The following is a 26,311-nucleotide window of genomic DNA, read 5'->3' as shown; positions in this document are numbered from 1 at the left end:
GGGGGGAAATCAATTAGTAACTGAAAGCCAAAGCCCACTAGTGGTACAGGCAGGCCTTGACCGACAACGGTTGTTGAGCCAAAGAAGAAGAAGAAGAAGAAGTAGGAAGGATCAAAATAGTTAATCTACAGCGTTTCAAAGGCGTTTCGTTTCATCCATTGTATTGGACGGTGTCACCTCATCATTGGCACCTCATCGAGAATCGATTGGAAGTAAAATTATTGTATGTTATGGCAAATAGTAGACACTAAAGCCCATGATTATGCAAAAGAATAGTGTGAAAGGTTGTTATTAGTGTTGGGATGGAGTAAAAAATCCACTCCAGGACTGACTGACTGAAGATTCATTGAAGATATTCATAATTTTGTTATACTTTGGGAGATAAAAGAATTGAATCTGAGTAGTTAAGTCCGTATAAAGAGTTCATCTTTTAGTACAGCTAATTCGGATTAGAAATAAGTTATAAACAAGAATTGCAATAATGATCGTTTACTTGCACCATTCACTTCATTTTTAGGGACTTAAACTAAAACCATTCTTTTTCAAAACTATTTCCAAAGATGTTGCAACTTTCAAAGAACATTACTCTCACACACACTCACAGGCAAGCGTTGTTAACAGCACCCTTGTTCTAGCTTTTACTTCTTACTTTCACAAGAAAGTACAGAAATCACTCCGCCTTGCCAAACGTCGTGTGTGCGCGGCCCCAGAGAGCGCACGCTAAAAACCCAAGTCATTGAACCCGTCGTCGCGGGGAGGGCTGTCCAGAGCATGTTTCATATTTCCTATCCGTTTTGTTTCGCCAACCTGATCTTCGATCTTGCCAAACGGAAAACTGTACATGTGTGTGTGTGTGTGAGTGTCTGTATGTGTGAGCGGGGAAAGGTGAACCCGATTCGGTCTGCACAGCGCTCACTCCGCCGCAGCGCACCCGGCGAGAACTTCCCCAATGCCCGAGAATCTTGGCATCCGAATCCGCAAGAGTACACTGTGGCCCTCCTGCCGGGATTGGGGCGAGCGCGCGCGCGCGAATCAGGCGACCGATCGGTCGTTTATTTCCACCCTTCTTCGGCTTTCCTCCTCATCCCTGCTGTGCTTTCCCATTCCCTTCCCGTCGGGGTTTCGTTGCCTTTGTGAGGTTGGCAGGCACCGTAAGGAATCTCACGCGCACGCAGAGTCGTTTTTCTTTCCTCCAACAATTTCAAACTGCATTTCCTCGATTAAACACACACACACACATACACTTGGAACAGTTTTCCGTAGTAGAAAATCTACGGCAAAGAACAGGGGGTTGAGATGTTGCTTTACGAGAACTAGAATGTGGCAAGATGTACGGTAGAAGTTCCAGAAAAGACCTACATTCGTTGCAGTCACATCTGTGTCTGTTACACAGACGCAGCGATCGGCTCGTTGCACTTCGATCCGATGCACGCAAACACACAACTTCCTGATGTCCAACTCCCACTCGGCAGACCATGGCAGACCCATTCGGTGGTACGGTGTGCATTTGGTTAACATAAATAAACCTAAAAATCAACGACTTACATCGAAGCGTCCGAGGGCATAAGGTTGCTGACCAGCATCACTCTGGGCAAGCAAAGCAAGAAACATACACTGTGTGAGAGAGGGAGAGAGAGAGCTAGCTGTTGGAGCTACTTGAGCTGGATATTGGCATAGGAAGAGCTCAGAACCGGATTACATAAGCTGCGGATAGCTATTACTGTGCATTTGGTTGGCTCCAGTGTTGCAGAGTTCAGGGAAAGAGTCGCGGCTATAGCAGTGTCCAAGATGCCTGGAAGTGTCGTGACTTGTCGCCAAAAACGAGGAAAACCATACGCTCTGGGGGTAGTATGTTAGCACTTCTGCCAGCAATACACATTTCACGTGGCTGACACTTGGCGAACCGGGGGAAGAGAGAAATTAGATACCTTTCCACAATTGGCTATCGTGTCGCTGGATCGCAGACAGACGTAGAATAGACCGTGAAGGTGTTTCAAGTGAATCTCAGACCGAGTAGTTAGTACAAAGCAACGGTGATCATGGTTGGTTTCTTGGTGATGCCCTTTATTGGTTATTGGATGCAAGAGGGAGATATAGTGAAGAGAGAGAGAGTGAGCTACATAGAGGAGATCGTTGCAGTATTATTACATTTGTTGCACTCTTAACCTCGCTGGTTGAGTCTTCCGATCTCCAAGAGAAAGAAAGCCTTATTCAACACACTCGTGGACAGAATCGTACAATCCCGCAACAAGAATTACTTCGAATGCACTTCCCCCAACCAACCAACCAACCAGCCAACCAAGCCAAGATGAGGTCATATTGTCGATATATTTTACCGTTTTGGATTTAGTTTCTTTCTTTGCTTGGAATCGAGGATTTATTTCACGTTTCACTAGCAGCAAGCGCGTTCTCGCGACGGCGACGACACACAGCCGTGACCGGAAGAACCAGTTTGCTGCATACACAGCGCTGTGTGGCGGTAAATCATGCTACGCGCTACACGCACTCGCCGAAAAGTTGCTTTCCCTCCTTAAGAGGATATATGAGGTGAAGTTGTTGCTGAATTTCGATTGTGAAGTATTGGGTGCAACATTTTTCTTTTAAAATTGATCCAATGTGCTCCAGCATTCTAAAAAAATGAACCAAAAATGTCTTTTAGTTTTAAGTCTTTCTGCAAAAAGCGAAGTAGGAGGCTTTGGCTCTTTGTGTTGAGTAATTTCATAAATAAAAAGACTCACATTGGAGCACTTATCAAAACCTTGGAAGTAATTTTAGGAATTTCTTTTTTACTTTGCTACATACTGGCATCTCCGTCTCGGACAACGAGTATTGCTGCAATTGCCGTGGTATGTGATACATTCCACAGTCTGAAAATGGGTGATCCTCGTGTAGGTGTGGGATAGGTTTAGACAGAATCCAGTTAAACTTCATACATCAAACGTCCCACAGCATGTCAACATCGACACAATCTAACCACAATACAAGGCTAGCCTAGCCCGGTTGGTCAGACAGTTTTAATTGGCGACTATTTTCAAACAAGATTCTGACGCTAGAATGAGCACAAGTTGATGAAAATAGTAGAACAAAAGGCATCATACTCCAGTAAACAACAGCTAAACTATGCTTACATCAAATCTAGATCAAAGTTGTATATAAGTAGGTGCTGCATACTAGAACTTGCAAGCGATCCGGTAACGAAATCCGGCTCGAAGGACCATAACCGAGTAGTGCCATCAAAGTTCATTGTGTGACTTGGGCGCAAAATGAGCTTGAACGGGTACACTTTCTTGCGTCAAATATGCTTATGATGAAGTACATTAGCTGTATCGTAGTGCTCCGTGCTTCAGGTAATTCGGATGACTTTTGAGCGCATTTTAAAAGGAGTTGACTCCAATTATTTCACTTCAACGAGGTTCGTTGAATAGCATCAAATGTAAAGATTTGTTTAATTATACCAATTTTACAGTCCTTTTCATCTATTTAAATTTAAAAGCTTTCCCTTAGTGCTTCACTTTGAAATTATCAACCGTAGAAAAGGTTTAGTTTGCCGCGTACACACGCAAATGAGCATAATGGGGGAGAGACTTTAGTTCACACGACCAAAACTCCCATTAATTAATTATTACCTGAGCACAAACATTGGATGAACAACTTAAAAAAAACACACACACTCACACAAAACACGGTTACATAGGCAAACAACTCCTAAATGCAAAACAAACCTTCCACTAGCAGCCGCTGACCCACCTCCAACCCACCGATGCTCGTCTTCAGTGCGTTAAATTATAGTCGTTAAATCACCCCTGTTTTCCCTGTGTAATGAATATTACACAACCTCTCCATCATCCGGCCCCAGGAAAAGCATCGTTTCTGGAGCATCTTCTTGCTTGGAGTGTTTGCTGGTGCTTTTCGTCACTAAAAAATATGACGCAGCAACGTAACGCCCCCGGGGGCGGGACGGCGGTGTAATAATAAACAGCCGACCAAATGACCGAATGGTGCACACCGCGCCCGCACCGTTGTCGTAGGGGTCACGGGGTTCAATTTTTTTTCAGAACACACGGCCAGTGCCTCTCTCTCTCTCTCTCTCTCTCTCTCTCTCTCTCTCTCTCTCTCTCTCTCTCTCTCTCTCTCTCTCTCTCTTTCTCTATCTCTCTCTCTCGTGTTCCATCGTGTGACCCACATCGTGAAAGAAGCAGGGTAAGTGGTGGTGGCCCCACCGCTCAGCGGCGGTTAGCGGAAGCAAGCGGGACCTACACCGCTCTGTTCGATGATTATTGTGATGATTGATATAAATGGCACAAGGGGGTTTTGCGGTGAAAAGTGCCTTGATCTTGAGCGCAACCCAGTAGTCGTGATTCGCTGTGTACGATCGGAAGCACGAAAAGCGGGTTTAACGGGAACGTTTCAGAAATTGCGTACCTCACGCCGGCAACGACGACGGGGCCTAGGGCAAGGTCACGAAATTATTTGTGGAAAAAAGATCGAGCGCACATCACTTTGACTTTTCCCGGATCGATTACCGGCTATTACCGACGGTGGGCGGGAAACCTGGGATGCGCAAACCGGGGTAAGCAAGGTTGATTGAAACAATTATTGATTTATTTATCGATAGCGGCCAACGACGACGACGGAACAGACCGCACACTTGGCTATCGGAAGGAGAACTTGCCGTTATTGGAGCGCTCAATTCACTCAACTCGCGGTGAAGATCGATCGAACACCGCCACCGATGTCCATTAGGGATCGATAATTGATCAAAGTAAAACAGTCCGACTCTCTACTACACATCCCGTGCCATTTTGTTTCTCGGCTCGATCTGCCGAGACGCGCTGTCTCCCCTCATTCAGGGGAGGGCTGCTGGGTCGTCTTCTCCTTCCCTAACTGGAACGGATGTGATCTGCTATAATTCACCATCGGCTTGGCTGCCAGCACCAAACACAAACATATGAGCAGAGAGACACTGGGGGTGTATTATAACTGTCAATAAAACGATCGTCATCTTTGTTCTTCTCTCCCACTGTGTTCTCCCTTCTACTGCGCGGGATATGAGGAACGCTACATTAATTTATAACCGAAAATTGACATCCGGGGACGGACGGACACCGTTTCCTTGAGATTGTGTGCCGCACCCACCCACGAAGAGGAGGAGGTGGGGTTATGGCTATGGGGTTGGTTGCAGGACGGCACAGTTTGAGGTTTCCGCACGTTCTTCCAGCTCGCCTCTATGTCTCGCTGTGTGGTGGCGGCAACATTGCACGCATTCCAGTTTGCTGCCTACCGGTGTTTGAGTCATGCATGAGCAATTTGCAATGCGCCTGCGCGCGCGCGAACTACTTAACCTTTGCCAGCATGCACGTTCTGTGGGTGAGAAGGAAGGAGGTTCAGGGCTTGATCGGGGGCAGTGCAGCATTTTGATTGTTTTGTTGTTTGTTTGCACTGGGTAGGGCGCGCACAGTTGTCCTCTGGATCGCTCTTGTGTGATGTATGTGTGTTGTGCTCTCGAGCAAATTGGGATGATAATTTATTGCCCGCAGGACATTTATCATACTCGTGATTTGGGTGTTGTTTTTGCATTTAACTGGTGAATGAAAATGAACGATCAAAATGGGACAGTAAATCTCAAGCACGATTGCTTTCCGAATACGTGTGGTGGTGGCAAAATGTCGAAGAATTGTCTTGCAAAATGAATAGAATGACATGTTGGGGTTTTGCTAAATGAATAGAATGATGCGTTGGGGTTTTGATCAATAACTGATGCAAATTATGGAATAATAATCACACCAAAACATCGATAACTCAAGCACCAATAAGGAAATGCTCTAGAGTTCTTGCTCCAATGCTACGATATTGTGCCTACTCGGCAAGAAGAGCTTGTTGTGAGTGATCTATTTGACTATTTTGTGTAGAATTTGAATGTCTGTAATCATAGTAGAGCTTCGGTGAACTATTTCAACAATCAGCAGGTTGTCCTCTACATTGTTTGATGCATCCTTTACCCTCTAGTATCTGAATAGTACATGTCAGTAGCTTAGGAATTCCTGACCATCAGATATGGACCATCAGATATGGATAGCGTCTAGCTAGTATTGTTATAATCAACTTGGGATAGATGGATATCCAGCGGAGTATCAAATTTATTGATGATAGTGTTGCATATTGTTCTGAACTATCAAAACTGACTATTAGTACATTTGCTCTCTGTAGTCTTGTTTTAAATTATCCAAACTTATGAATAGTTCATTCATGCGAACTAGGAAGAGTGTCAAATTAGATTTGTCCGTAAGTCAAGCTTCTTCTTCTTCTTCTTATATTTGGCGTAACGTCTTACGTGTACATGTAGGCCTATACACAGGCTTTCGAGACTTAATTCATTACCACGCAGCCGGATAGTTAATCTTTGCTACGGGGGAACGGTCCATTCTAGGCTCAATCCCACGACGGGCCCCTAAGTCAAGCTATAATTCGTAATTACTGTAGATTTTTTATTTTTAATGTCTAGCACTGTTGCCTTGAATAATTATTAATATTTTAGACATTCTAGCAGGTGGAAGGGACAAGAACTCGCTTGAGGAAGATTCGTTTAGTTTACAGAAGATGTGGAATGTGGATGATATCGAAGATTTCAATTTGAAGTACTCACCACATAACCTAAGATTTTCAATCATATGATGGTTTCAAAACTATTGAGATTAATTGACTGAAGATGTTATTAACTATCCGTTCCAATGTATCCAGTGACGAGCAACAGAGAATTGCGAAATATATATGAAGACTTGCTGAAATAAGGAAATTTAACTATTGAGCCCATAATCAAATTTTCTGCAAAATACAACTTTCAACATCCTTTCTCCAAAGTTGCAAAGTTGAATAAAACATGCATCATCCGCCATCCCCAATAAAGCGTATTAAGATTACTAATTCAAATGTCTCTCCCTATTTGCTTCCATCTATCCAGAATCCGGCCACATTGCTTCGTCCGGGCTCGCCACTGGCATCGTAGATAGCAGCAGCGAAGGCCTCACCGTCTTTGCCAATAACAACAACAACAACAACGCCAAGAACCACTCGGTCACCGACGCTGACTCCGACAAGAGTAGTACCGCCGCCGCCCCGGGCAGTGTCACGAGCATGGACTCGATGAATAATGTAGTGACGACGACAACCACCGTGACCGCCATCGCCAGCACCGTGCATCAGCTCGTACCGTCAGCAGCACCTTCTGCAGCAGCAGCACCGACAGCACCAACGAATGGTGGCAAAGTAGTGGCAGCAGCGCCTCCGGCATTCTCACGACTACCACCGGATGGGCATGAGTTCCCGCCGAACTTTACCGAACCGACGACGACGACGACGACGGCGACAAACGGCAACAGCAGCAGCGGCGTTAACGGGCCCACCGCCGTCGGCCCGGTGACCGCGATGACGATTATGAATGGTGCTGGCGTGACCGTGGTCGCCGCACCGCCGGTACTCGCCAAATCCAATGACAAACATTCCAGGTCAGTATGCCCCCAACGAGTGGCATTTTTGCTGCGTGTTTTCAATCTAATTTTGCTGTTTTCTTCGCTTATTTGTTTGTAGTTTCAACGATGATCTACCCGATCTGCCGAAGAGTCATCCACCGCCAGTCCCGCGCAAGGTGACGACGGCGGCCAACGCTGGCGACACGTTCCGCAAACCACCGCCCTTCCCGACCCGCAGCTCCTCGATCGCTGAGTCGATGCTCAGCCGGAAGGAGCTCCCGCAAGCGTACCAATCCCTGCAGAGCGTGTTCGAGCAGCGGCGCCGCTCGGTAGATGTGCCGGATCACAATGGCAAAGGAGCAGCACCATCGCTGCCACCGTCGGGTCGCATCTCGCTGGTCGGCTCAAATTGGCGCAAGGACGAAAAGTCCGAGAAGAGCGTCCGGGACAAGATTGCAATGTTTTCCAGTGCGGCCGATGCGGAGGGTGGTGTAGCGCCGGCGCCACAGCAGCACGCTGCCACCACCACCACCACCGCCGCCAACAACCCATCAGCACTGCTCACGGCGAGCCGGAAGTTTAGCAAAGATTTCACCAAAAGCTCGGAAAACTTGCTCGGCTCCTCGGCGCGGGATACCGGCTCGCGCAAGGCGCTCGAAGCGATCGAAACGTACGCTACGCTGCGCAAGAAAGCGCACAGCGTGGAGCATCTGGATGAGGTTGATCGGGGCGTTGCCGCCTCTACCGCACCGGTCGCGAACGAAACGCCCTACAAGGCCAAGTTTAGCCTGGAAACGTCCAAGCCCGTTGTGCTCGGGAAAGCGTACAGTGTGGAGAACCTGAACCCTGCCAACCGCAGCTCGGACACGGTGTTGAAACCCAGCGCCAATGGCATCGAGAACGGTTCCAAGATTCTCTCCCGCACCACCAGCTTCTCGGGCTACTCGAACGGGAACAGTTTGGCAACGATCGCTTCGAGCCCGGCGGCCTCAGTCGGTGGCAGCACCAACTCACTCACCGCCCTGCAAAACAACACACCGGCCGCATCGGACGAGCGCTGGAAGTCGTCCATCTCGAGCCTGCTGGAGCAGCGCAAAAAATCCATGTCCAAGCTGCGCGGGCTCGTCATCCCGGAGAAGGTGCCGGAGGCGGAGGTGCTGCCCGAGACGCGCATCATCGGCCTGCCCATCATCAAGAGCAAGGATTCGGAAATCATTCTCTCGTCCGCCAAGCCACCGGCCGCGGTGACCGATGCGTACAGCCGCAGGACGAGCACGCTGCCGATGCCGCCGAAGACGAGCCTCAGCTCGCTGACGGCGAGCACGATCGTCGCCCGTTCGGTGGCCGCGATCGAGCCGGAGCTGGCCGCGTTCCGCAAACCGCTGGTAGTGCCACCGTTGCCGCCGGCAAAGCCGCCCCGCACCTCGCTCGTCTACCCGCCGAAGAGCGGGTCGACCGACTGTTTGCGCAGCACGGAGGACGACGACGAGAGCGACGATGGCGGTGACGAGAGTGATTCGGTGCTGAGTTCGCGCGTCTCTTCGCCGCCTGTGTCGCCGGTGGCGCCGGCCGCACCGGTCGAGAAGTACGCGCTGACCCGCACGCTCAGCTCGGAGACGAACACGTCCATCACGAGCTCGAACTCGACGCTCACTTCCAGCTCGGGCTCGCAGGCTAGCTGCAGCTCGGTTGGCAGTACGCCGACGGTGGACATTAGCCGGAAGCTGTCCAAGTCCTCGTCGTCGGAAGCGTCCATGAACCGGAAGAACGTGCTGGCGTCGGCCAAGAGCCGCAATGGGCGTGGCGATCTTAAGATCGAGGATGTGGTGGGCAATGGGAAGTCGAAGCGATACGAGGACGGTGACAGTACCGATGGCTACGAGGAGGAAGAGCGACGCAAATCCAAATCCAAGCCGAGAAGCTCGCTCACCAACGGCAAGGGAGCGAGCTACGAGCAGGAGCGCAAGGAGCTTACACACTACAAAGTGGTGGACAGTGTGGACGGCAGCAGCATCGTCGACAAGGTGATAAAGGTGGCGTCGTACGTGGAGGTGGTGTCGGATCTGGAGGACAGCTCGATCGTCGAGGAGCCGATCGTCGCTTCCTCCACGGTGGCCGTGCCGGTGGTGACGGAGAAGCTTCCCGCGGAGAAGAAGATCTCGCACGAAAACGGTGGCTCCATGTCGGATCTTGCCAAATGGGTGCGTCACGAGGCGGCCCGCACCATCTCCCACAAACCGGAGGCGGAAAGCAACAGCAAAACCGGCACGCCAACAGTTGGCAAGATTGTTGGTGCCCTAGGCGCACGCGGGGAACGCAAACAGCAACCTCCTCCACCAACGCCGCCACGGACGGTACCGCCACCACCAACGGAACCAGTGCCCGTGCCGGTGCGCCGCGAGCTCCGCTCGTCGGTCGAAACGAAGAAGCTAAATTTGGCCGAAATTCGCAAGTCATTCGAATCGAAGTCGGCCAACAGTACGATCATACCGACACCGGGCAAGCAGCCGGTGATGAAGGAACAGCAACACCACCACGTCGCGCCAGCGACGACTCCTCCGACAGCACCATCGGTAGCAGCCGTGCCGGCACCACAGACCGCAGTAGTAGCACCACCCGCAACGCCACCGGTACATGCCACACCAAAAACGACCACCAACAACGGGCACGATCGGTTCTCGTCCTGGGATTCGCTTGCCTCGTCCTCGTCCGGCGTGTCCTCGCTGCAGACGAACAGTCTCGGTATGGGACGGGGTGCACCGAACTGTACCGGTTCGTCGCAGACGCTGCAAAGTACGCCGTCCGATTACGGGAGCTTCTCGTCGCTCGGCAGCAGCCACAGTTTGATTACGCCCCAGGACCTGCAGCTGATCATTGAGGAGGCGGACCCGCCGCTGGCCACGCCGGAAGCGTTCGTGGTGGTGCTGCAGCGTGAAACGCCGGAGAGTAGCATCGGCATTACGCTGGCCGGGGGGTCGGACTATGAAGCGAAGGAAATCACGGTAAGTGAGATGAAGTAGACTTGAATTAAAAGGCCACTTCCTAGGTACATAGATGGCGCTGTTTCAAAGAAACTGTTAACATTGGGGCCCTTTCCGTTTGAAGCTCGTAGGCTGAAATTTCAGCCTGTCAGCTGTTTGCATTGTATAGCAGTTTTCGAGCAGCTATCTAAGTGAGTATAATATACAGGTGGGCTTATCCCAAGGTGTATGAATTTAGAAGATTGATTTTTATAGGTTCTGCTTCTTAATGAAGATTGTAAGAGTGTTTTGAGTATTCGTCAAGCCTCCAGAAAGCTCGTTGGAGCAAAAGTTTTCATTCGTTCTGTCAAAAAGTGATATTCAAATTTGGTTATAAAAAAAATGCTATGAGACCACCTGGACTACATACACTTTGATTCCAGATTCGATCACCTGATTTCTTTAATGCACCTTGGGATAAATGTAAACAAAACCGTGTTTTCGAGCAGGTACTCGAATCTAATTCTAGCTTTGTGTCTAGAATAATCTAGACTGAAAATTGCAGGCTAGTTTTTTGTGTGGTTTTGTATGGAGTGATTACATGATTTCAGCCTCCAACTGTCCAACTCCATAAAGAAAAAACTAACTAGAATCGTGAAGGCCCCCATTGTTGGATCCTGCTGCACCATCTACGACATCTTTTTGTTTGCTATCCTAGAGAGATGCTTCAATAGGCTCTCCGGTAAAGAGCATAAGGGTAGTGTTGAGAAACGACGACCACTAATGTTACTACTAATGTTGCTCCAATGTTCTTCAAAACATTCTGAAAGCAAGGGCAATACTGAAGGACAAGTTTCGTCTTGATATAGTACAATGTGTACGGAATTGGATGAGAAGATATCGAATACATTCCTTTTGGTATGAGTGCTCAGAAAATCTTCTTAGTTCATAATTCAGAATGTTCTGCTTTAAAGTATATACTTTACACACTCCTATATGGAAGGAGGAGTATAAGTTCGCGGTATATGTAGTCTCCACTACATTTCCTCTTGGCCTTTTTAATGTCTTTGATTGATGCTTCATGTTGTACTTGTGTGTGTTAGTACTTTATTAATAGCTCATCAGTATTGTGTATTTATTACCTAACCTCACTGTAGTTTACACATGCTGAGCATGAAGGGCACTTGACGTCCAGCACACCAAAGCACCACGAATTCCATGGGACATTGCTCTACGATCCGCTGTCCTTTCATCCTTTCGGTAGTCGTCCACTAAGCTTTGAAGTAGTGAGATCATATGGATGTTACGCCATGTCCTTTGTCAGCTAGAGCTGTCTGGAGTCATATTTCGGAGGTTGAATTAGAGGATTTTAAGGGTGTTTTCAGAGCATCTCATAATTTTGGAACACTTTAATGATTCTTGATTCGGGAAGTGAACTTGATATGTTAGGAATTCCTAGTAGATTCCAAATGAGCCTACCCAAAAAGATCCACAAAGATCACTTCCCAAAAGAAAGAACCTGGAAGTTATGAGATCCTCGGAAAACCCCTGTAACTTGAGCGTCGTAGAGCCTGTTCCGTAATTTAGTATTGCTTATAGAGTGATGTCACTTCCAAAGCCTCTATTGAGTGATTCTACTTGATATTGAAGTATCATGTCATGTCATACATTCTGAAGGATGTCAGTAACTATTTCCTTGATATCTTGAACATTACGATCATAACATTCCTTGGATGTAGATCTTAGATGAATCTTTTGCAAGATGAGTCTCAAGGACTCTCAATACCTCTACCCCAACGAGCTCAAATAAATTCTTGAGTAGTATCTTGCTCTTGAATGGAATAGTCTTTTAAGTATCTTTTTAACTAAACCCACATTTTTTCCTCCTCTTCCAGATCCACAAAATTCTCACCAACTCACCCGCGGACCGGGACGGACGGTTGAGAAAGGGCGACCGCATCCTGTCCATTAACGGTCTCAGCATGCGGGGCCTCACGCATCGCGAGTCTCTCAGCGTACTTAAGGTTGGTAAACTCCCCCTCGTTCTCTCATTTAAATATCTTTTGAAACTAACAAAATTGATCGCTTTCCCTCGTCCCTCGTCAATACAGACACCACGGCCGGAAGTGGTCATGGTGATCACCCGCTCGAAATCGCTCGTACTCGACACGCTCACGAAGCTGAAGCGACCCTCGATGGGTTCGCTCAGCTCGCTGGCCGAGAAGAGCGAAATCGCCACCGAGTACGAGCGGAAGTTGAAGATCCAGCACAAGGCGTCCCGTTCGCTGGATCTGGACCATCTAGATGTGGCATCGAACGAAGGTAAGAGCGACAGGAGCGTGTGAAGTTAGTACATAAAGGACAATATTAATCAATTTCGAATCGAATTATTACAGCAGAAAGTGTGTTCGATGGGACCGCATCCGAGGATGGGCTACTGTCGGCCGACGACGTCTCCAAATGTTCCTCCAGCAATGCCACCGACAATGGTAAGTGACACGACAGTGCTGCAAGCTGCAATTGAATACTACATTGACCGCGTATCTCACTCTGCCTCCAAACAGCTTCTTCCTACTCCACCGCGGAAGTGCCGGAAGGGTGTCGGATGGTCGAAATCAACAAGGACGGTGCCGGGCTGGGCTTCTCGATCGAGGGCGGCTACGATTCACCCGCCGGCAACAAGCCACTCATCATCAAGAAGATCTTTATGGGTAGGTGGTAGTAGTAGGCGCTGCTTCTGCTACGCGTGCTACAAGCTTTGCTAACCGTTCTGTTCATCCTCCTGTTCAGGTGGTGCCGCCGAAAAGTCGGGCCTGCTCCGTGCCGGCGAAGAGATTGTTGCCATTAATGATATCTCGATCGCGAAGATGACGCGGATACAGGTGTGGAACATGATGAAGAAGCTGCCGAACGGTGGCGTGCGCATTACGCTCAAGTAAGCGAGAGGGAAAAAGAGTGGCCACACTCACCATCCTTGTACACACACATCCTTCTGTTACTTTTTAGTGAACGTATTATTAACGATACTTTATACGCATCTTCTTTTTTTTTACATACATGTTTGCGCATACATAATTATACATACATGCATACATACATATATATAACGCATACGCATATTTACCCGGTATTTTTTTCTCTTATTTTATTTGTAAACTTATACGAAACTGTCTTGTTATGTTTTTTTTTAATAATTATTATTTCTTTTTAAACTAACACAAAAAGGGAAAAGAAGGAAAGAGATAAAGTAGTAAAAGAAAAGTGATGCAAACAGTGTTAAAGGAACTTAAAGGAAAAAGAATGAAAATAAACACGAAACGAAACAATAAAGAAAGGGAAAGTCAAGAGAAAGAGAAAGAAAAAAAGGGAAAATAGTTAGTCAGTTAAGAAGTGTTTGCGAATGAAAGCATTTAAAACATAACAAAAAAGAAAAGCCGCAGTTTTAAAACATATCAAAACTCGATGCGTACTCGCAGCAACACAGCAAACAACGAAACGACTACGTTTCGTTAGCTATTTAACTCCCTCTTTCAAGCAAAAAACAAGCCAATAGCAAGCTTACACTCTAACATCTTTTATGTTGCCACTTTGTTGCGTGTGCCGTTCGTTCTCTTTTCTTTCTTCTTCTTATTGTAATCCTGACCTTATAGATTGTAGGTTGAACGCGATCGTTATAGTTTATAGCATTGTTAAACCTTTAAAAGTGGAAAAGGTGAACGAATAGTCCCCACAGCTCCCTAAAACAAAGTGATCTTCCCATGTGTCTTGCCTTCTTTTTTATTAAATGTATTTTTGGTTTTTAATAATACAATTCGCTTCTCCCCCTCCTGTTCCTGTTTGATTGATAGGCTAGTTTTAGTTAGAACGAGAAAGAGGGAATGGAGCGAAATAAAATAAAAAGTAAAAGAAGTAAACACACACACATATACAAGCCTAATCAAAAAGTAGGTATAAAGAGATTGAAATAATGAAAGTAAGGAGAAGGAGAGAAAGCAAAGTAGAAATAAATGGAATTTGTTTTAAATATACAAATAGAAGATAGCAAAACAAAACAAAGGAAACATATCACACACACATACAACACTACACATATTCGCACTGCGGTCTTCCCCACTATCTAATGGGATGGGAAGCAAAAACAGCTAAAGTGTTGATATGTGTGTGGATGTGTCGGTGTGTGTCAAACAAACAATGATTAATTTTAGTCTTATCTATGTATTTACCTAATTAAATCTATTGCCCTTAATTATTCTATTTGTAGATAGGCGCGTACACAATAATATCCCCCATCTTTACGATACATTATATGCTATTTTCTCAATAAAGGAAAATCAGTTACATTGAAAACTACACACTTGGGTGCTTCAATTGAATTGTTTTTTTATTGATGAATTTAATTTGTTTAAATTGGAATATTGTACTGGGTAAGTTTTAATTTTCCAATATAGAGCCATCCAAATCGATACAAATAAAATGAAACCTTCAAACACGCTTCAAAATTGATCTCCAATAGATCATCCTGCAGAAAGAAAGAGTACATCGCATAACATTTATCGATCCGCCTACCTATTTCGCTTCTCTGATAAGAGAATGGCGCTATCTCCTGCCTTGGATGCTCTCCTGTTAACAAAAGCTGTTAACAAAAAAATGGCGTTCCGAATGATCTTTCACGCAGGAGAGAAAGAGAGATTCGACTTTCAATATGGAGTGCAAATAATTAGTGAACGCCCACTAATCGCTGCTGAATGGGATCGATATTGATTGGCGCGATCACACTTTCTCCCACACTGATAAGCCATCCGCGCCATTGCGATGATATGTGATAAGGCAGCAGAAAAGAGATGACTATATGGTGCCTTGTCCTACCAGCTGCCGGGATAAATGTATCCTCCTCGGTTGGATGCTCTCCTGTTACCAGTGAACCAAAAACTGGTACATTTTCAAGCAAATCGGGCGGCGGCATCCAGGCCTCGCACGCACACAAACACACACACACGGGGGATGCTGGTCACACCTCTCCCACACTGATAAGCCATCCGCGTCATTACGATTATATGTGATAAGGCAGAGGAAAAGAGATGACTATATGGTGCCTTGTCCTACCAGCTGCCGGGATAAATGTATCCTCCTCGGTTGGATGCTCTCCTGTTACCAGCAAACCGAAAACTGGTACATTTTCAAACGCCATCCGGGGCCTCCTCGCACACTGTGATAGAAAAAAAGACCAGGCGTCGATCGGCAACCTCCTCGTGTGCATGCTCTCCTGGTAGAAAAGTCGAAAAACGGACCAGTTTGTTCGGAGAAACCGAAATCGCATTTCATAAGCGGTAACGGGCGCAACCTCTTCGTTCGGATGTGCGCCTGGTAGTTCGAGAAGGAAACACGAAGAAGATTTTTTGATGTTTTTTTTTGTTTCGATTTATTTTTGCAGGGGTTTTCTCCTCAGTAATTTGCTTGGTTTGTTGAGTTTTGTTGATTAATAGCGATTTTTCAATTATTTTTTTTTAGTTACAAAATGCTTTTATTTCATTCGTTTTAATCGTTTGTGATATTATCATTAGGTCTTACAATTATTGTCATTCTATTTACTAATTTTAACACTTTTTCTTCGTTTCGCTTAACTTTATTTCATTCGTTTAAATCGTTTGTGATTATTATCATTAGGCTTTCCAATTGTTATAAATCTTTTTATTCATTTTAACACTTTTTCTTCGTTTCGCTTATTTCATTTGTTTTAATCGTTTGTGATTGATATCATTAGGTTTTAGAATTGTGGTCATTATTTTTATTAGTTTTAACACTTTTTCTTCGTTTCGCTTATTTCATTCGTTTCAATCGTTTGTGATATTATCATAAGTATTACAACAGTTATTAATCTTTTTATTAATTTTAGCACCCTTTCTTTGTTTCGCTTAACTTTATTTCATTTGTTTTAATCGTTGGTGATATTATCATTCGGTATTACAATTGTTGTCATTCTTTTTATTAATTTTAACACTTTTCTTGTTTTTCGCTTAACTTTATTTCATTTGTTTTAATCGTTTGTGATATTATCATTAGATAATATATTTTTCATCAACACTTTTATTACTTCCAACACATTTTCTGCGGTTTCGCTTCCACTTAAATTGTACTCCGAATGGTTCCCTTTTTATCTACCTCACCTTTACCTGCAGGATCAAACCTTGTTAAAGCATCGCCACCAACAAATCTCCCACGTAAAGAGCACCCAAGCATCGCTCTCAGGTCGATACGGCACTGCCCACGGAAGCCCACGACATCAAAGGAGGGGAAAAAGTTCACAGCACGCGAAACGACAAAACGAGGGGAAATGAAGCGAAAAGGCAAGGGCAAACAAGTTGATTGCTGTTGATGAGCACCACACCACACAGTAGTAGGCGTTGCAAGCTTCATTTGTAAACTGTTTTGTAAACACTTTTCCGCAAACTACTGAGTATGCTTAGGACAGCAGGATATTCTCTTTTTAAGAAAAAGAAAGGAAAGGGTTGCCGCGGGAAGATGAAGTTTAGATTAAAGCCAAACTGTGCATGAAGAAATGATCAAAGAAAAACAGGGAAAATGTCCTGCAGCAGGGGTTTTTGTAATTAAAAAGTAGCGACTTTTGGCACGGAAAGGTAGTAAATCATGTTACAGGGTTTTCCAGGGGTTTTCATAGTTGTGGGACACTTATTTGACTCTTTCCAATTGGATGTGAACTTCAAATTGCACTATATGACACCCTTTTCGGACAGGCTCCTTGGATTCCTATTAGATTTGTCCAACAAGAGTGCTAGAGAGCAAAATTCCCATTACATTAAGTTCATTTCAAGGAAGAAAGAGTTCATAAAGTGTCCCACAGCTATGATAACTCATCGAAAACCCTGTAAAGCAAATGAAAGGAAAAAAAATGAAAGTTGTAAATATAAGATGTAAAAAAACGGAAACTACAGTTTAAAAATGAAGTAAAATTGGCTTAAAACTGTTGTACAAATACAACTAATATTCATTAAAAAAATCTGTTACATTTAAAAGTCTTCCAAGTTTTCCTTCTTTGCAAGTTTCTTCGCCTTGCAATGTATTTTATTTTTGACATGAGAACTGAGCAAAAAAGAGAACGACCGGCTTAGGGAATTACGCTTAAATGTACACTTTTTTATCAATACACTGCTTCTTCTTCTTCTTCTTCTTTTACTTACTTCTTACGCCCACCGCCCCCCTTGCTCTTCATCTGTGCCCGGCGCGCCTTTCCTGGTCGAGTCTTCGCCCCACCACCACCGCCACCCTTCGCACCGCCCGGACCGCCCCGACGCCGTGGCCCATCGTTCATGCACGATTCCTTCGTGTTTTGCTTCTTGCCCTTCTTCTTGCCACCGAAGCCAAACTTGGCATCGCGCGCCTTCCGCTTCGCACTCGCACCCCCTTTGCCTCCCTTCCCTCCCTTACCGCCCTTACCCGGTCCCTTGCCCGATTTGCGGAACTCACCGCGCGGCCCGTCGTCATCGTCCAGGAAGTCCAGGTTGGCCAGCTTGCCCTTGCGGAACTTCTTGATGTCGCCGAGCATCTTGCGCCGCTCCTCGTCCCGCTTCTCCGTCGCCTCGCGCTGTATCAGCTTGCCGATGCGGCGCTGCTCGCGCAGCTGCCGGATGCGCTCCGACTTCGCGATACCCTCCTGCTTGTCCAGCAGCACCTTCCGGATGCGCTGCATGTGCTCGTCCGTCTTGGCCATCTCGGCGAAGTAGTCGTCCGGGCGCTTGGTCGCGATGCCGAGCTCGTGTAGCCGCCCGATGCCCTCGAGCGTGGCCGCCTGCGCCTGCCGGTGGAACAGGATCTCGCGCTTGAAGTCGTTCAGCACCGTGTCCGCCTCCGGCTTCACGTACGGTATCTTCCGGTTGCCCTTGAACAGGTTTTCCCGCTTCTGCTCGTGCTTCTCGATCTGGATCGCTAGCTCGGGCGTGAGCGGGGCAAGATCGTTCACCAGATCCATCCGCTCGAGCCAGGGCGCTTTGAGTGTGCACGTTTCGAGGGCGGCCTTTAGCTTGATCGTATCGTTGATCGGCTGCCGCTCTTCCTTCAGGATCACGTTCAAGCCCGGCTTCAGCTCGTTGCGAAGGAAGGCTTGCCGTAGCTAACGCGGGGCGAACGACACAGCACAATAAACACAAACACACACAGAAAATGGGAAAATAAAAAGAGAAAATCAAAATAAAACCACTCTGTGCTCCTCCACCCCACGGGTACACCGAAACAGCTTCCCTTACCTCCTCATCGGAATCATATTCGTCGGTGAAGCTTTCCTCACTGTCCGTACTGTCGGCAAACTCGGCCTTGAACGATTCCGAAACATCTTCCGTCGACGCATCCATATCCTGACCACCGGGTAAAGAACGAAAGAAACGGAACAAAAAGAAATGCACATTAATTAACACCACCACACGGCCACGCGTCCCCTAACCCGGTGCTGCATCCGCATCCACTCACTTCGACCGGTTGCTGTGTTTCGGCGAGTAGCATTCTTCTGTTGTTATTGTGATAATTTCTTTTGAGTAAGCGTTTCCTCCACGCCCAACAAAACGTTTGTACCACGGAAAATGGTACTTTTCAGCACAAAATCAACGAAATTCACGACCCAAAGCGGTACCGCGGCGCGAGCACGTTTATTATGGACAGCGGTAAACAATGGCCCTCTTGACGTTTCGCCGCATGCGGTGCGCGTGTGACGTTTGCGGAACCGTACAAGATGTCAGAGCGGAATTGACTGTTGTAAGGCTTCGCGCTTGAAAAGACCGTTGGTACGATACCGACCGTGTGTTGTTGTATGCAAATTGTTTTTGAATATTCTTTTTTTTTGTCTTTTTGTTTGTTGAGATTTTATTTATTTATATTGCGTGTTGTGTTGTTTTTGAAAATATTATCAATTTATTATTATCATCATATAGTGGACCGTGAAGCAGCCTCTACCATATCAAACTAGACGGCTTCTTCTGGGTCTGCTGTCCTTAGGGAGACGTAGGCAGGTAGCACAAGTAGTGTTTGTAGCAAAGTTAATTAAAGGTGAAATTGATGCACCCGAGGTACTTCCTGAGATTAATTTGTACCCTCCTTACCACGCACTACGTCTCCGGAATTGTCTGATTACAATAGACCGGGCCCGTACTTAGAGAGGAGCTCATGATCCATTTACCTCCATGTGTCAAGCTTTTAATAAGTTCTACTGCTTTTTTGACTACTTTTTTGACCGTTGCCACGTGTAAATGTTCATATCTGTATTCAAATATTTATCAAGTAAGGTTATGTTATGTTTTTTTTAAGTATTACTAATACCCCTGTGCGCGCCACGAAATTATCTTTAATAAATTAACATGGCCAGCCACTGCGAGCCGGGGCGTGATATGCTGCCCGGCAGTGAAGTCGCTGTACATCTCATATAGCTCATCTTTATAACGGCTCCTTCGTATCCTTCTGAGCATCTTCCTCTCGAACGAGGCTAAGAGAGTTTCGTCAGATTTGGACAGTGTCCATGTCTCAGAGGCGTATGTGAGTATCGGTACTATATAGGTATGTACTATATAGTCCCAGCATCGTCCGTCACGACAGGTTGTTTGAGGTGAACTAATTTTTCAGACTGTAGAATGACCGGTTAGCAGCCAGCATCCTTGCGCGCAACTCAGCTTCCATACTATTGTCGCTGCTGACCTTTGAAAATAGTTGAATTCTGGGACGATTTCAAAAGTGCGTTTACCTATCTATACGTCACGCCTACGTAAGTTTAAATTTGGGCTTGTTGGTGGTAAAATCGGCGATATTGCCACCATCAGTTTGGTCTTTGACTCGTTTATCTGCAATCCGAGGTTCTCTGCCGCCTGCTCGATCCCTTGGTAGGCTTCTGCTACATAGGAGAGCCGCAGACCAATGATGTCTACATCATCAACGTATGCCAGGATCTGGCTTGACTTATAGAAGATGGTTCCCGTAGTCTCCACCCTCGAGTCGCGGATGGCCCTCTCTAGCGCCAGGTTGAATAGGAGACAGACAAGCCCATCCCCCTGCGGTATTCCGTTGATGGTAGCAAAAGGCCCTAAGAGTTTTCCATCCACTTTCACCAGGCAAGTGACGTTGGTCATAGTTATTCTAACTAATTGTGTTGCTGCAACTTGTTCATATATCTGATCCTAAGGGTTATCATACAATCTCTTATAGCCAAGCGCATTAAGTGGTACAGGCAGGCCTGAAACCGCAAGTGGTTGTTTCACCAAATAAGATGATAAAGTGGATTAAAAAAACATTTTTTATCACCTTCAATTGACGATAGGACTAGTAGGATGGATTACGTGAAATTATTAAAAGCAAAAAAAAAAATATTTTTATCATTTTTTTCTAAAAAAAAGTGCTTGGATAGCTTAGCACTTTTCTATTCGTAATCGAAGGGATGTGTAATCTTAAGGACAACCAGATTATCTCGGCAAATGGCCAGTAATCTTCCCAACACACATTCCACCCAAGCTTGCCGGAAGGTATGTCGATTGATTTTGAGGCATCGTTCGCAACGAACTGTGTAACGGAACGTTAACTATCCAAATCGTCGACCAAATCAACACTCCATGTCCACGTCGCCGACCTGCCGGTCGTTATTCCCTTTATGAGCCTTCCGAGCAGTGCCATCTCAGCCCGATCATGGTCTCCGGATTCGATCTGCAAAAGTACAACGCTCGCGCGATTTGCAGGACAACACCCGAGCCCAAACCCGAAATGTTGCGAAATCACTTTGAAAATCTGCATAATTTTCCAATTACCATGCCACACACACCGATATCGGTCCGGTCCGTTTTGACCGTAGCATCCGTCGAATGGCGCGCGCATGGCCACGGGCAAACGGGCGATATATGCGGTTTCGGAAAATGCGGTGTCGTGGGCCAGCCAGCGCGGGAAACCTATGGCGGGAAAATCGTTCAGCCTGCGGTATGTTTGTTTGTGCGCTTTGCTGCACACGCCACAAGTCACCGGGACAACCAACTCCCCCGCCGGTTCGGTACAAACAATCATGTTGTGTGTGTGAGCGTCTACACACATACTCCCTTGCGCCGGTGTGCGTCGACCAGAGATTGACCGATTTGCCGACACGGCCGATTTGATGACCGCAGTTGCCGCAGTTGGCCATGACGAAATAGATTATTTTGTCAGTAGCATTACCCTGTTATATGGTTATCGTCGGGCGTTGTTTGCGTTTGGTGAATGCATCGGAATGCGATAAATGATATTTTGTGGGGAAGTTTGCGTGTGAAATGGGAATTCAAATTGTGGTGATCGAGCAGCATCGCGCCAGTATACAGCTCGGTAATTAGATAATTTATATTAGAGAAACGATCAATTACTGATTTCGGCAAAACGATTCAGTTGTAATGTAAAATACCAATTTTACGAATTTTTAATCAAGGATAGACAATTGTAAGTGAAAGGACGATTAGAAAGCAATGAATTCAAACTCAATTTAAACCCTTAATGCAGTTTCACAATCCTCCTAAATTAGATTGCATACATTTAGGCGCGTATTTCATTGAAATGGTAAATACAGCGAAATCTCGATATATGACATTCTTTTATTTGGACTAGATTCTGTTGCTTGACTAATGTCGAATATATTGAGGTCGATTGAATTAAAGTTAGGCAATAATTAAATTGAATTCAAGAATAATTTTGCACTTCGTTTTTGTTCTAGAGCACATGTTGGACCTATCGTTACTGTTTAGAAACATGTTCTACCAATGATTAATTAATTAGTTTAAATTGAATTGTATTTAAAAGTAGTTAATGTAAAAAAAAAAATGAATTCAAAATTTCTAGAGCAACCGCAAGGTCCCGAGTTTGATGACTGTACCACGGGAACCCCAGAATTTAATTGATGTCATGCCGCGGATTTTCTAAACATTCGTAGTAAAACTTATTCACCTTACACAAAGCTGGTTACTGTTTCATTTGTAAAAATAAGAAATTTTTAAATATTGTTTGGCTCGATGACTCCCTCCCATTCAAGGATCAGATCAATCATGTCGTTGCTAAAACAAACAAAGCGTTGGGACTAATAATTCGTCTTGCCTCTGAGTTGAGAGATCCGCTATGCCTGAAGGCGCTTTACTGTTGCTGTGTTCGATCTATGCTGGATTACGCTAGTGTTGTGTGGACCCCGGCTGGAGGTGTCGCTGTGCAGAGACTAGAGAGAGTGCAGAGGAAGTTTACGCGTATCGCTATTCGTAGATTTCTGCACGGACATAATGCACCTGTGCCCTCTTATTCTCTTCGCTGTCGTATGTTGGGCTTGATGGAAATCAAATCCCGGCATTCACACGCGCAGTCTTACTTCATTGCCAGCCTCCTGACCTTCACTATCGATGCTCCTTCGCTCCTCAGCTCCATTCCTATTTACGTCCCTTCTCGTCGTCTCCGCGACAGACCTCCCATTTTTATCCCCTTCCGCCGTTCTGTTTTTGGTCAGACAGATCCATGTTTGAGAGCTTGTGCAGCATTTAATGAAGCTCATGATTTGTTCGACTACCACGTCCCCTTGTCCAGTTTTCGCTCTCGTCTTTCTGAGTCCTTGTCTCTATCATCAATCTCCCATCCTTAACACTTCCTTCTTTCTTAGTTTGTAAGATATATGATTGTGAAACCCTAGGAGGCTGACAATATGAAATGAATAATAATAATAATAATAATAATAATAATAATAATAATAATAATAATAATAATAATGTTCAATTTCCAAAGACGAACAATTATTAAACGCCCACAAATAATCTGGAGAAAGATTATTATTTAAAGATTATTTAAAGATTATTTAAATAAACTGAATCAATCAAACTATAAACCGAAACGTTTACTTTAGAAACGTTAAATTGAAAGCTACTAAGAAATTCACACGCATTTGCTTGAAATGGATTTTCCGTAAATCCATTACTCCATACAGCCCCGAGAGTGATTCAATGAATTTACCGCTGTGATTAAAATTACAGTTCCATTTCGCCGTAACATGCGTCTGTTACAATGAATCCATTTTGTGGGGAAAGTGCACTGCACTTGGGATGCAAATAGATATAGCAAAAATATTAATAGGGAATAGAAAATAGAAGCCCGGGATTCTTGTGAAACATTTTATAGTGAAGGGATGTTTGCTTTATTCCAAACGATGTATACGACCCTAAATGAGAAGCAATGAAAAAATAAATTCTTGTACAGTATAGATACGTCGTAATTGGACGTTTGATCGCTTAAATTGATAAATGAAAGTACTGAACAAAAGCTATTGATTGAGTAAAATTGATTGAATATGTATTATTGGGTGATCCCAGAGTATATGCCACCTACGAAGAGCGCTGAAATAAAGTACACACATTCAATGCATTCAATGCACAATTTGCCTCTTTAATGGAAACGAAACAAATAACAAACACCAGACGCCCAATCACCGGTTGAATGGTGCCCGCGTGAGCGCAAACCATCAAAGTTGTACAATAGACGCGTACGCGTCGGGGACACTCATTACTCCTTTCATCCTGCTGTGTTTCACGAATCGCAGCGATAGGATGAATGATAATGATGATGATGGGTGCTGCTGATCACGGGTCTTTCACCAATTTCAAACATATATTTTTTTTTGCATTTTATTTTGGTTGTGTTTGAATGGAAAAAATGGGCCACACTTTTTTTTGCTATTGCCACCCGCATACGCCCATGAAACAGGAGCGGGAGGACAAAATGGAAAAATGCACCCAACCGGGAAACGGGGTGATTAAAGTCCTTTCCAGTCGAACGCCCATTTTTGCTCCTGCAATGCTCATCGATGGCGACCTCGTTGGTGGCGATTCTAGGAAGCCTTTATTCAAACGCATCACCCCGGCAAGCCACGGCGCAGCGGTGGCATGTGCAAGCGTGAAAGGATTTATGTTGCCCTCACAATCAAACGCGCGCGCGCGTGTGTGTGTGTGTGTTCATTGACCGAACTTGACCGGATTAAACGAAACATTGCGCGGCCTCACTATCACCAGGGCGCGAAATGATGTGATGGCGGTGTTGGAGTGTGTGGTATAATCGTTTGTACATATAAATTTAGTCTTTTTTTGGTGGTTGGTTTTTGGGGGGTGAAAGCATTTTATTTCATTTTTTTGTTGTTCGTATAACATATGGATGAGCCTTTCCAAATGTCGGAAAAAAGCGTAGACTGAAGGACATTCGCCTAATCCGTGACCCGCAATACACCACCGCCGCGAACGCCATGTGTGGTGTGTTTTTGGGATTTCGATTTTATTTTTTCCAATAAGAATACGTTTGATAAAATATTTCTATTGGATGGAAATGAAATTTCATTCGCGTCCACTTTAGAGGCCAAAGGGAGGGAGAGTATGTCATTGAAAGCTGTTCGATGTGATGGAGTGGTGAAGTTTTTCATTTCACTGTGGTAAGCTCCATCGCGGTATGTTGAGTAATTGGAAAAGCCGTTAAGGTAGTTACAATCCGGTTTCGAATTAGAAAAATGGTTGAGACGGTAATAGAGTAAAATTAAAGGTCATTTTGGCTATAGTTAGACATTTATTAAGATATATAAATAGTTTATTACGAAGTATAAAGACAAGATCACAGCTCGGAACAAGAAAAATATAAATTTCCTAAAATTATTGCTAATTGCTGGCATTTTGTGTGCAAAGCTTGGTTTGCCCTTTATCTACACAACACGATGATAATTACATACCTTTCCCGTTTTCATTTAAATGGATGAAACGAATTTATACAATTAAGCTTTTTCAAACTTGTAAACGAACAAAATAAAAGGATTCCCAAAGGATGCTGAACAAATCAACTTCCGTTGAATGTTTATTCATAACAAATGCAAAACAAATCAAACAAATTTGTAACAGCCGTCACATATGCGTTTTCTGATCAGAAAACGAGACAACATGAAAAAGGACGAAACATTGCGAGTGTATTGTGCTGTGGGCCATTACTTTACTCCATTCTTTATATAACTTTGTCCCTGCCCCACAGCAAGTGTACCCTGGAAAACCTCCTATGTTTGCTTTTCATTATTTAATGAGGTTGTTGTGAGCGCCAACGCGTAATATGTATTAATGTTCTCGTTTATCATTTCGATAAAAGCTTCCCCGGCATATGTGCACTCTCTCTCTCTTTTTGGTGTGCGTGTGTGTTCTCTAGGGAGTGAAAAGAAAAGTTCCTTGCTAACGATACTGAATGAATATGTTCAGGCGCATGTGTTCTTTATGATTGTGTGCGAAACAAATCGGCATGGGAAGCAGGGTGCTTTATTAAAATTAGGCATGGAAATAGGAGGACCGGAATATGGAACGATTTATTCCATTGAAAACTTTGCATGTATTTCAGGTCTACCACAACATTGTTTGAGTTGAATGCATTGAATTTATAAGCAGTGAAGGAAATAAAAATCGTATGGTAATGCAAATAAAATTAAATTTCTTGCTGATACTAAGATGGAACCTATCAATTGTGCACTAAAATATCTTCCCCCGAAAAACTCGAACAAACGCGTTTTTTTTTTTTGTTGGATGGTACGCTGGGTAATGCATTCGTTGTCTGTTGTAAGAACTTTTCATTATTTTAAATTGTGTTCGTAGGAACTGTTAGTAGGGTAATTTTTTGTTCCAAGAATTTTTTTCTTTTTTTTATAGAGACTTTGAGCCAATTGGCTTCTTTCGCCACTTTTGTTCCATGAATGTCAGAGCGCTGCCTAATATCGAGCGCCTAAATGTATGCAATGCAACTAGTCGGTGTTAAGAATGATGAAGCATTCGGTGGATTCTTTTTCTGGGTCAGTATAAAAAGTGCCACCTCCAGATTTTCCATCAGCTGGTGAGGTGGCATTTT

The 26,311-nt window shown here is 44.9% G+C and overlaps 2 protein-coding genes across 3 annotated transcripts in view; one reads left to right on the top strand and one right to left on the bottom strand.

Moving 5' to 3' along the window:
- Positions 1-14,326, top strand: part of LOC1278317 (uncharacterized) — a 213,707-nt gene extending 199,381 nt beyond the window's left edge. The window contains exons 4-10 of one of the 2 annotated variants that reach the window (XM_061663134.1): positions 6,959-7,502; positions 7,585-10,468; positions 12,322-12,450; positions 12,538-12,748; positions 12,826-12,915; positions 12,991-13,137; positions 13,217-14,326. In XM_061663134.1, the coding sequence (XP_061519118.1) occupies positions 6,959-7,502; positions 7,585-10,468; positions 12,322-12,450; positions 12,538-12,748; positions 12,826-12,915; positions 12,991-13,137; positions 13,217-13,365 (4,154 nt within the window). In that variant the 3' untranslated portion in view covers positions 13,366-14,326. Of the gene's footprint in view, positions 1-6,958; positions 7,503-7,584; positions 10,469-12,321; positions 12,451-12,537; positions 12,749-12,822; positions 12,916-12,990; positions 13,138-13,216 lie in introns of both variants that reach the window. The other variant, XM_061663133.1, reaches the window with a different exon arrangement.
- Positions 14,327-17,467: 3,141 nt separating this feature from the next.
- On the bottom strand, positions 17,468-19,136 carry LOC1278318 (probable rRNA-processing protein EBP2 homolog). The gene is made up of 3 exons (XM_317941.5): positions 18,905-19,136; positions 18,685-18,792; positions 17,468-18,551 (listed from the first exon to the last, which is right to left on the bottom strand). The coding sequence occupies exons 1-3, from the start codon at positions 18,935-18,937 to the stop codon at positions 17,619-17,621; spliced, it is 1,074 nt and encodes a 357-aa protein (XP_317941.5). The 5' UTR covers positions 18,938-19,136; the 3' UTR covers positions 17,468-17,618.
- Between the last annotated feature and the right edge of the window lie 7,175 nt (positions 19,137-26,311).

The sequence above is a fragment of the Anopheles gambiae genome, chromosome 3 (assembly GCF_943734735.2).
Source record: "Anopheles gambiae chromosome 3, idAnoGambNW_F1_1, whole genome shotgun sequence".
NCBI lineage: Eukaryota > Metazoa > Arthropoda > Insecta > Diptera > Culicidae > Anopheles > Anopheles gambiae.
This window is presented reverse-complemented; position numbering and strand designations above follow the sequence as displayed.

Coding starts and splice junctions, on each gene's coding strand:
- LOC1278318 (XM_317941.5), bottom strand. CDS start 18,937: ATGCTACTCGCCGAAACACAGCAACCGGTCGAA. Junction 18,793..18,904: donor AAACACAGCAACCGGTCGAA/GTGAGTGGATGC, acceptor CCCGGTGGTCAG/GATATGGATGCGTCGACGGA. Junction 18,552..18,684: donor AATATGATTCCGATGAGGAG/GTAAGGGAAGCT, acceptor GCCCCGCGTTAG/CTACGGCAAGCCTTCCTTCG.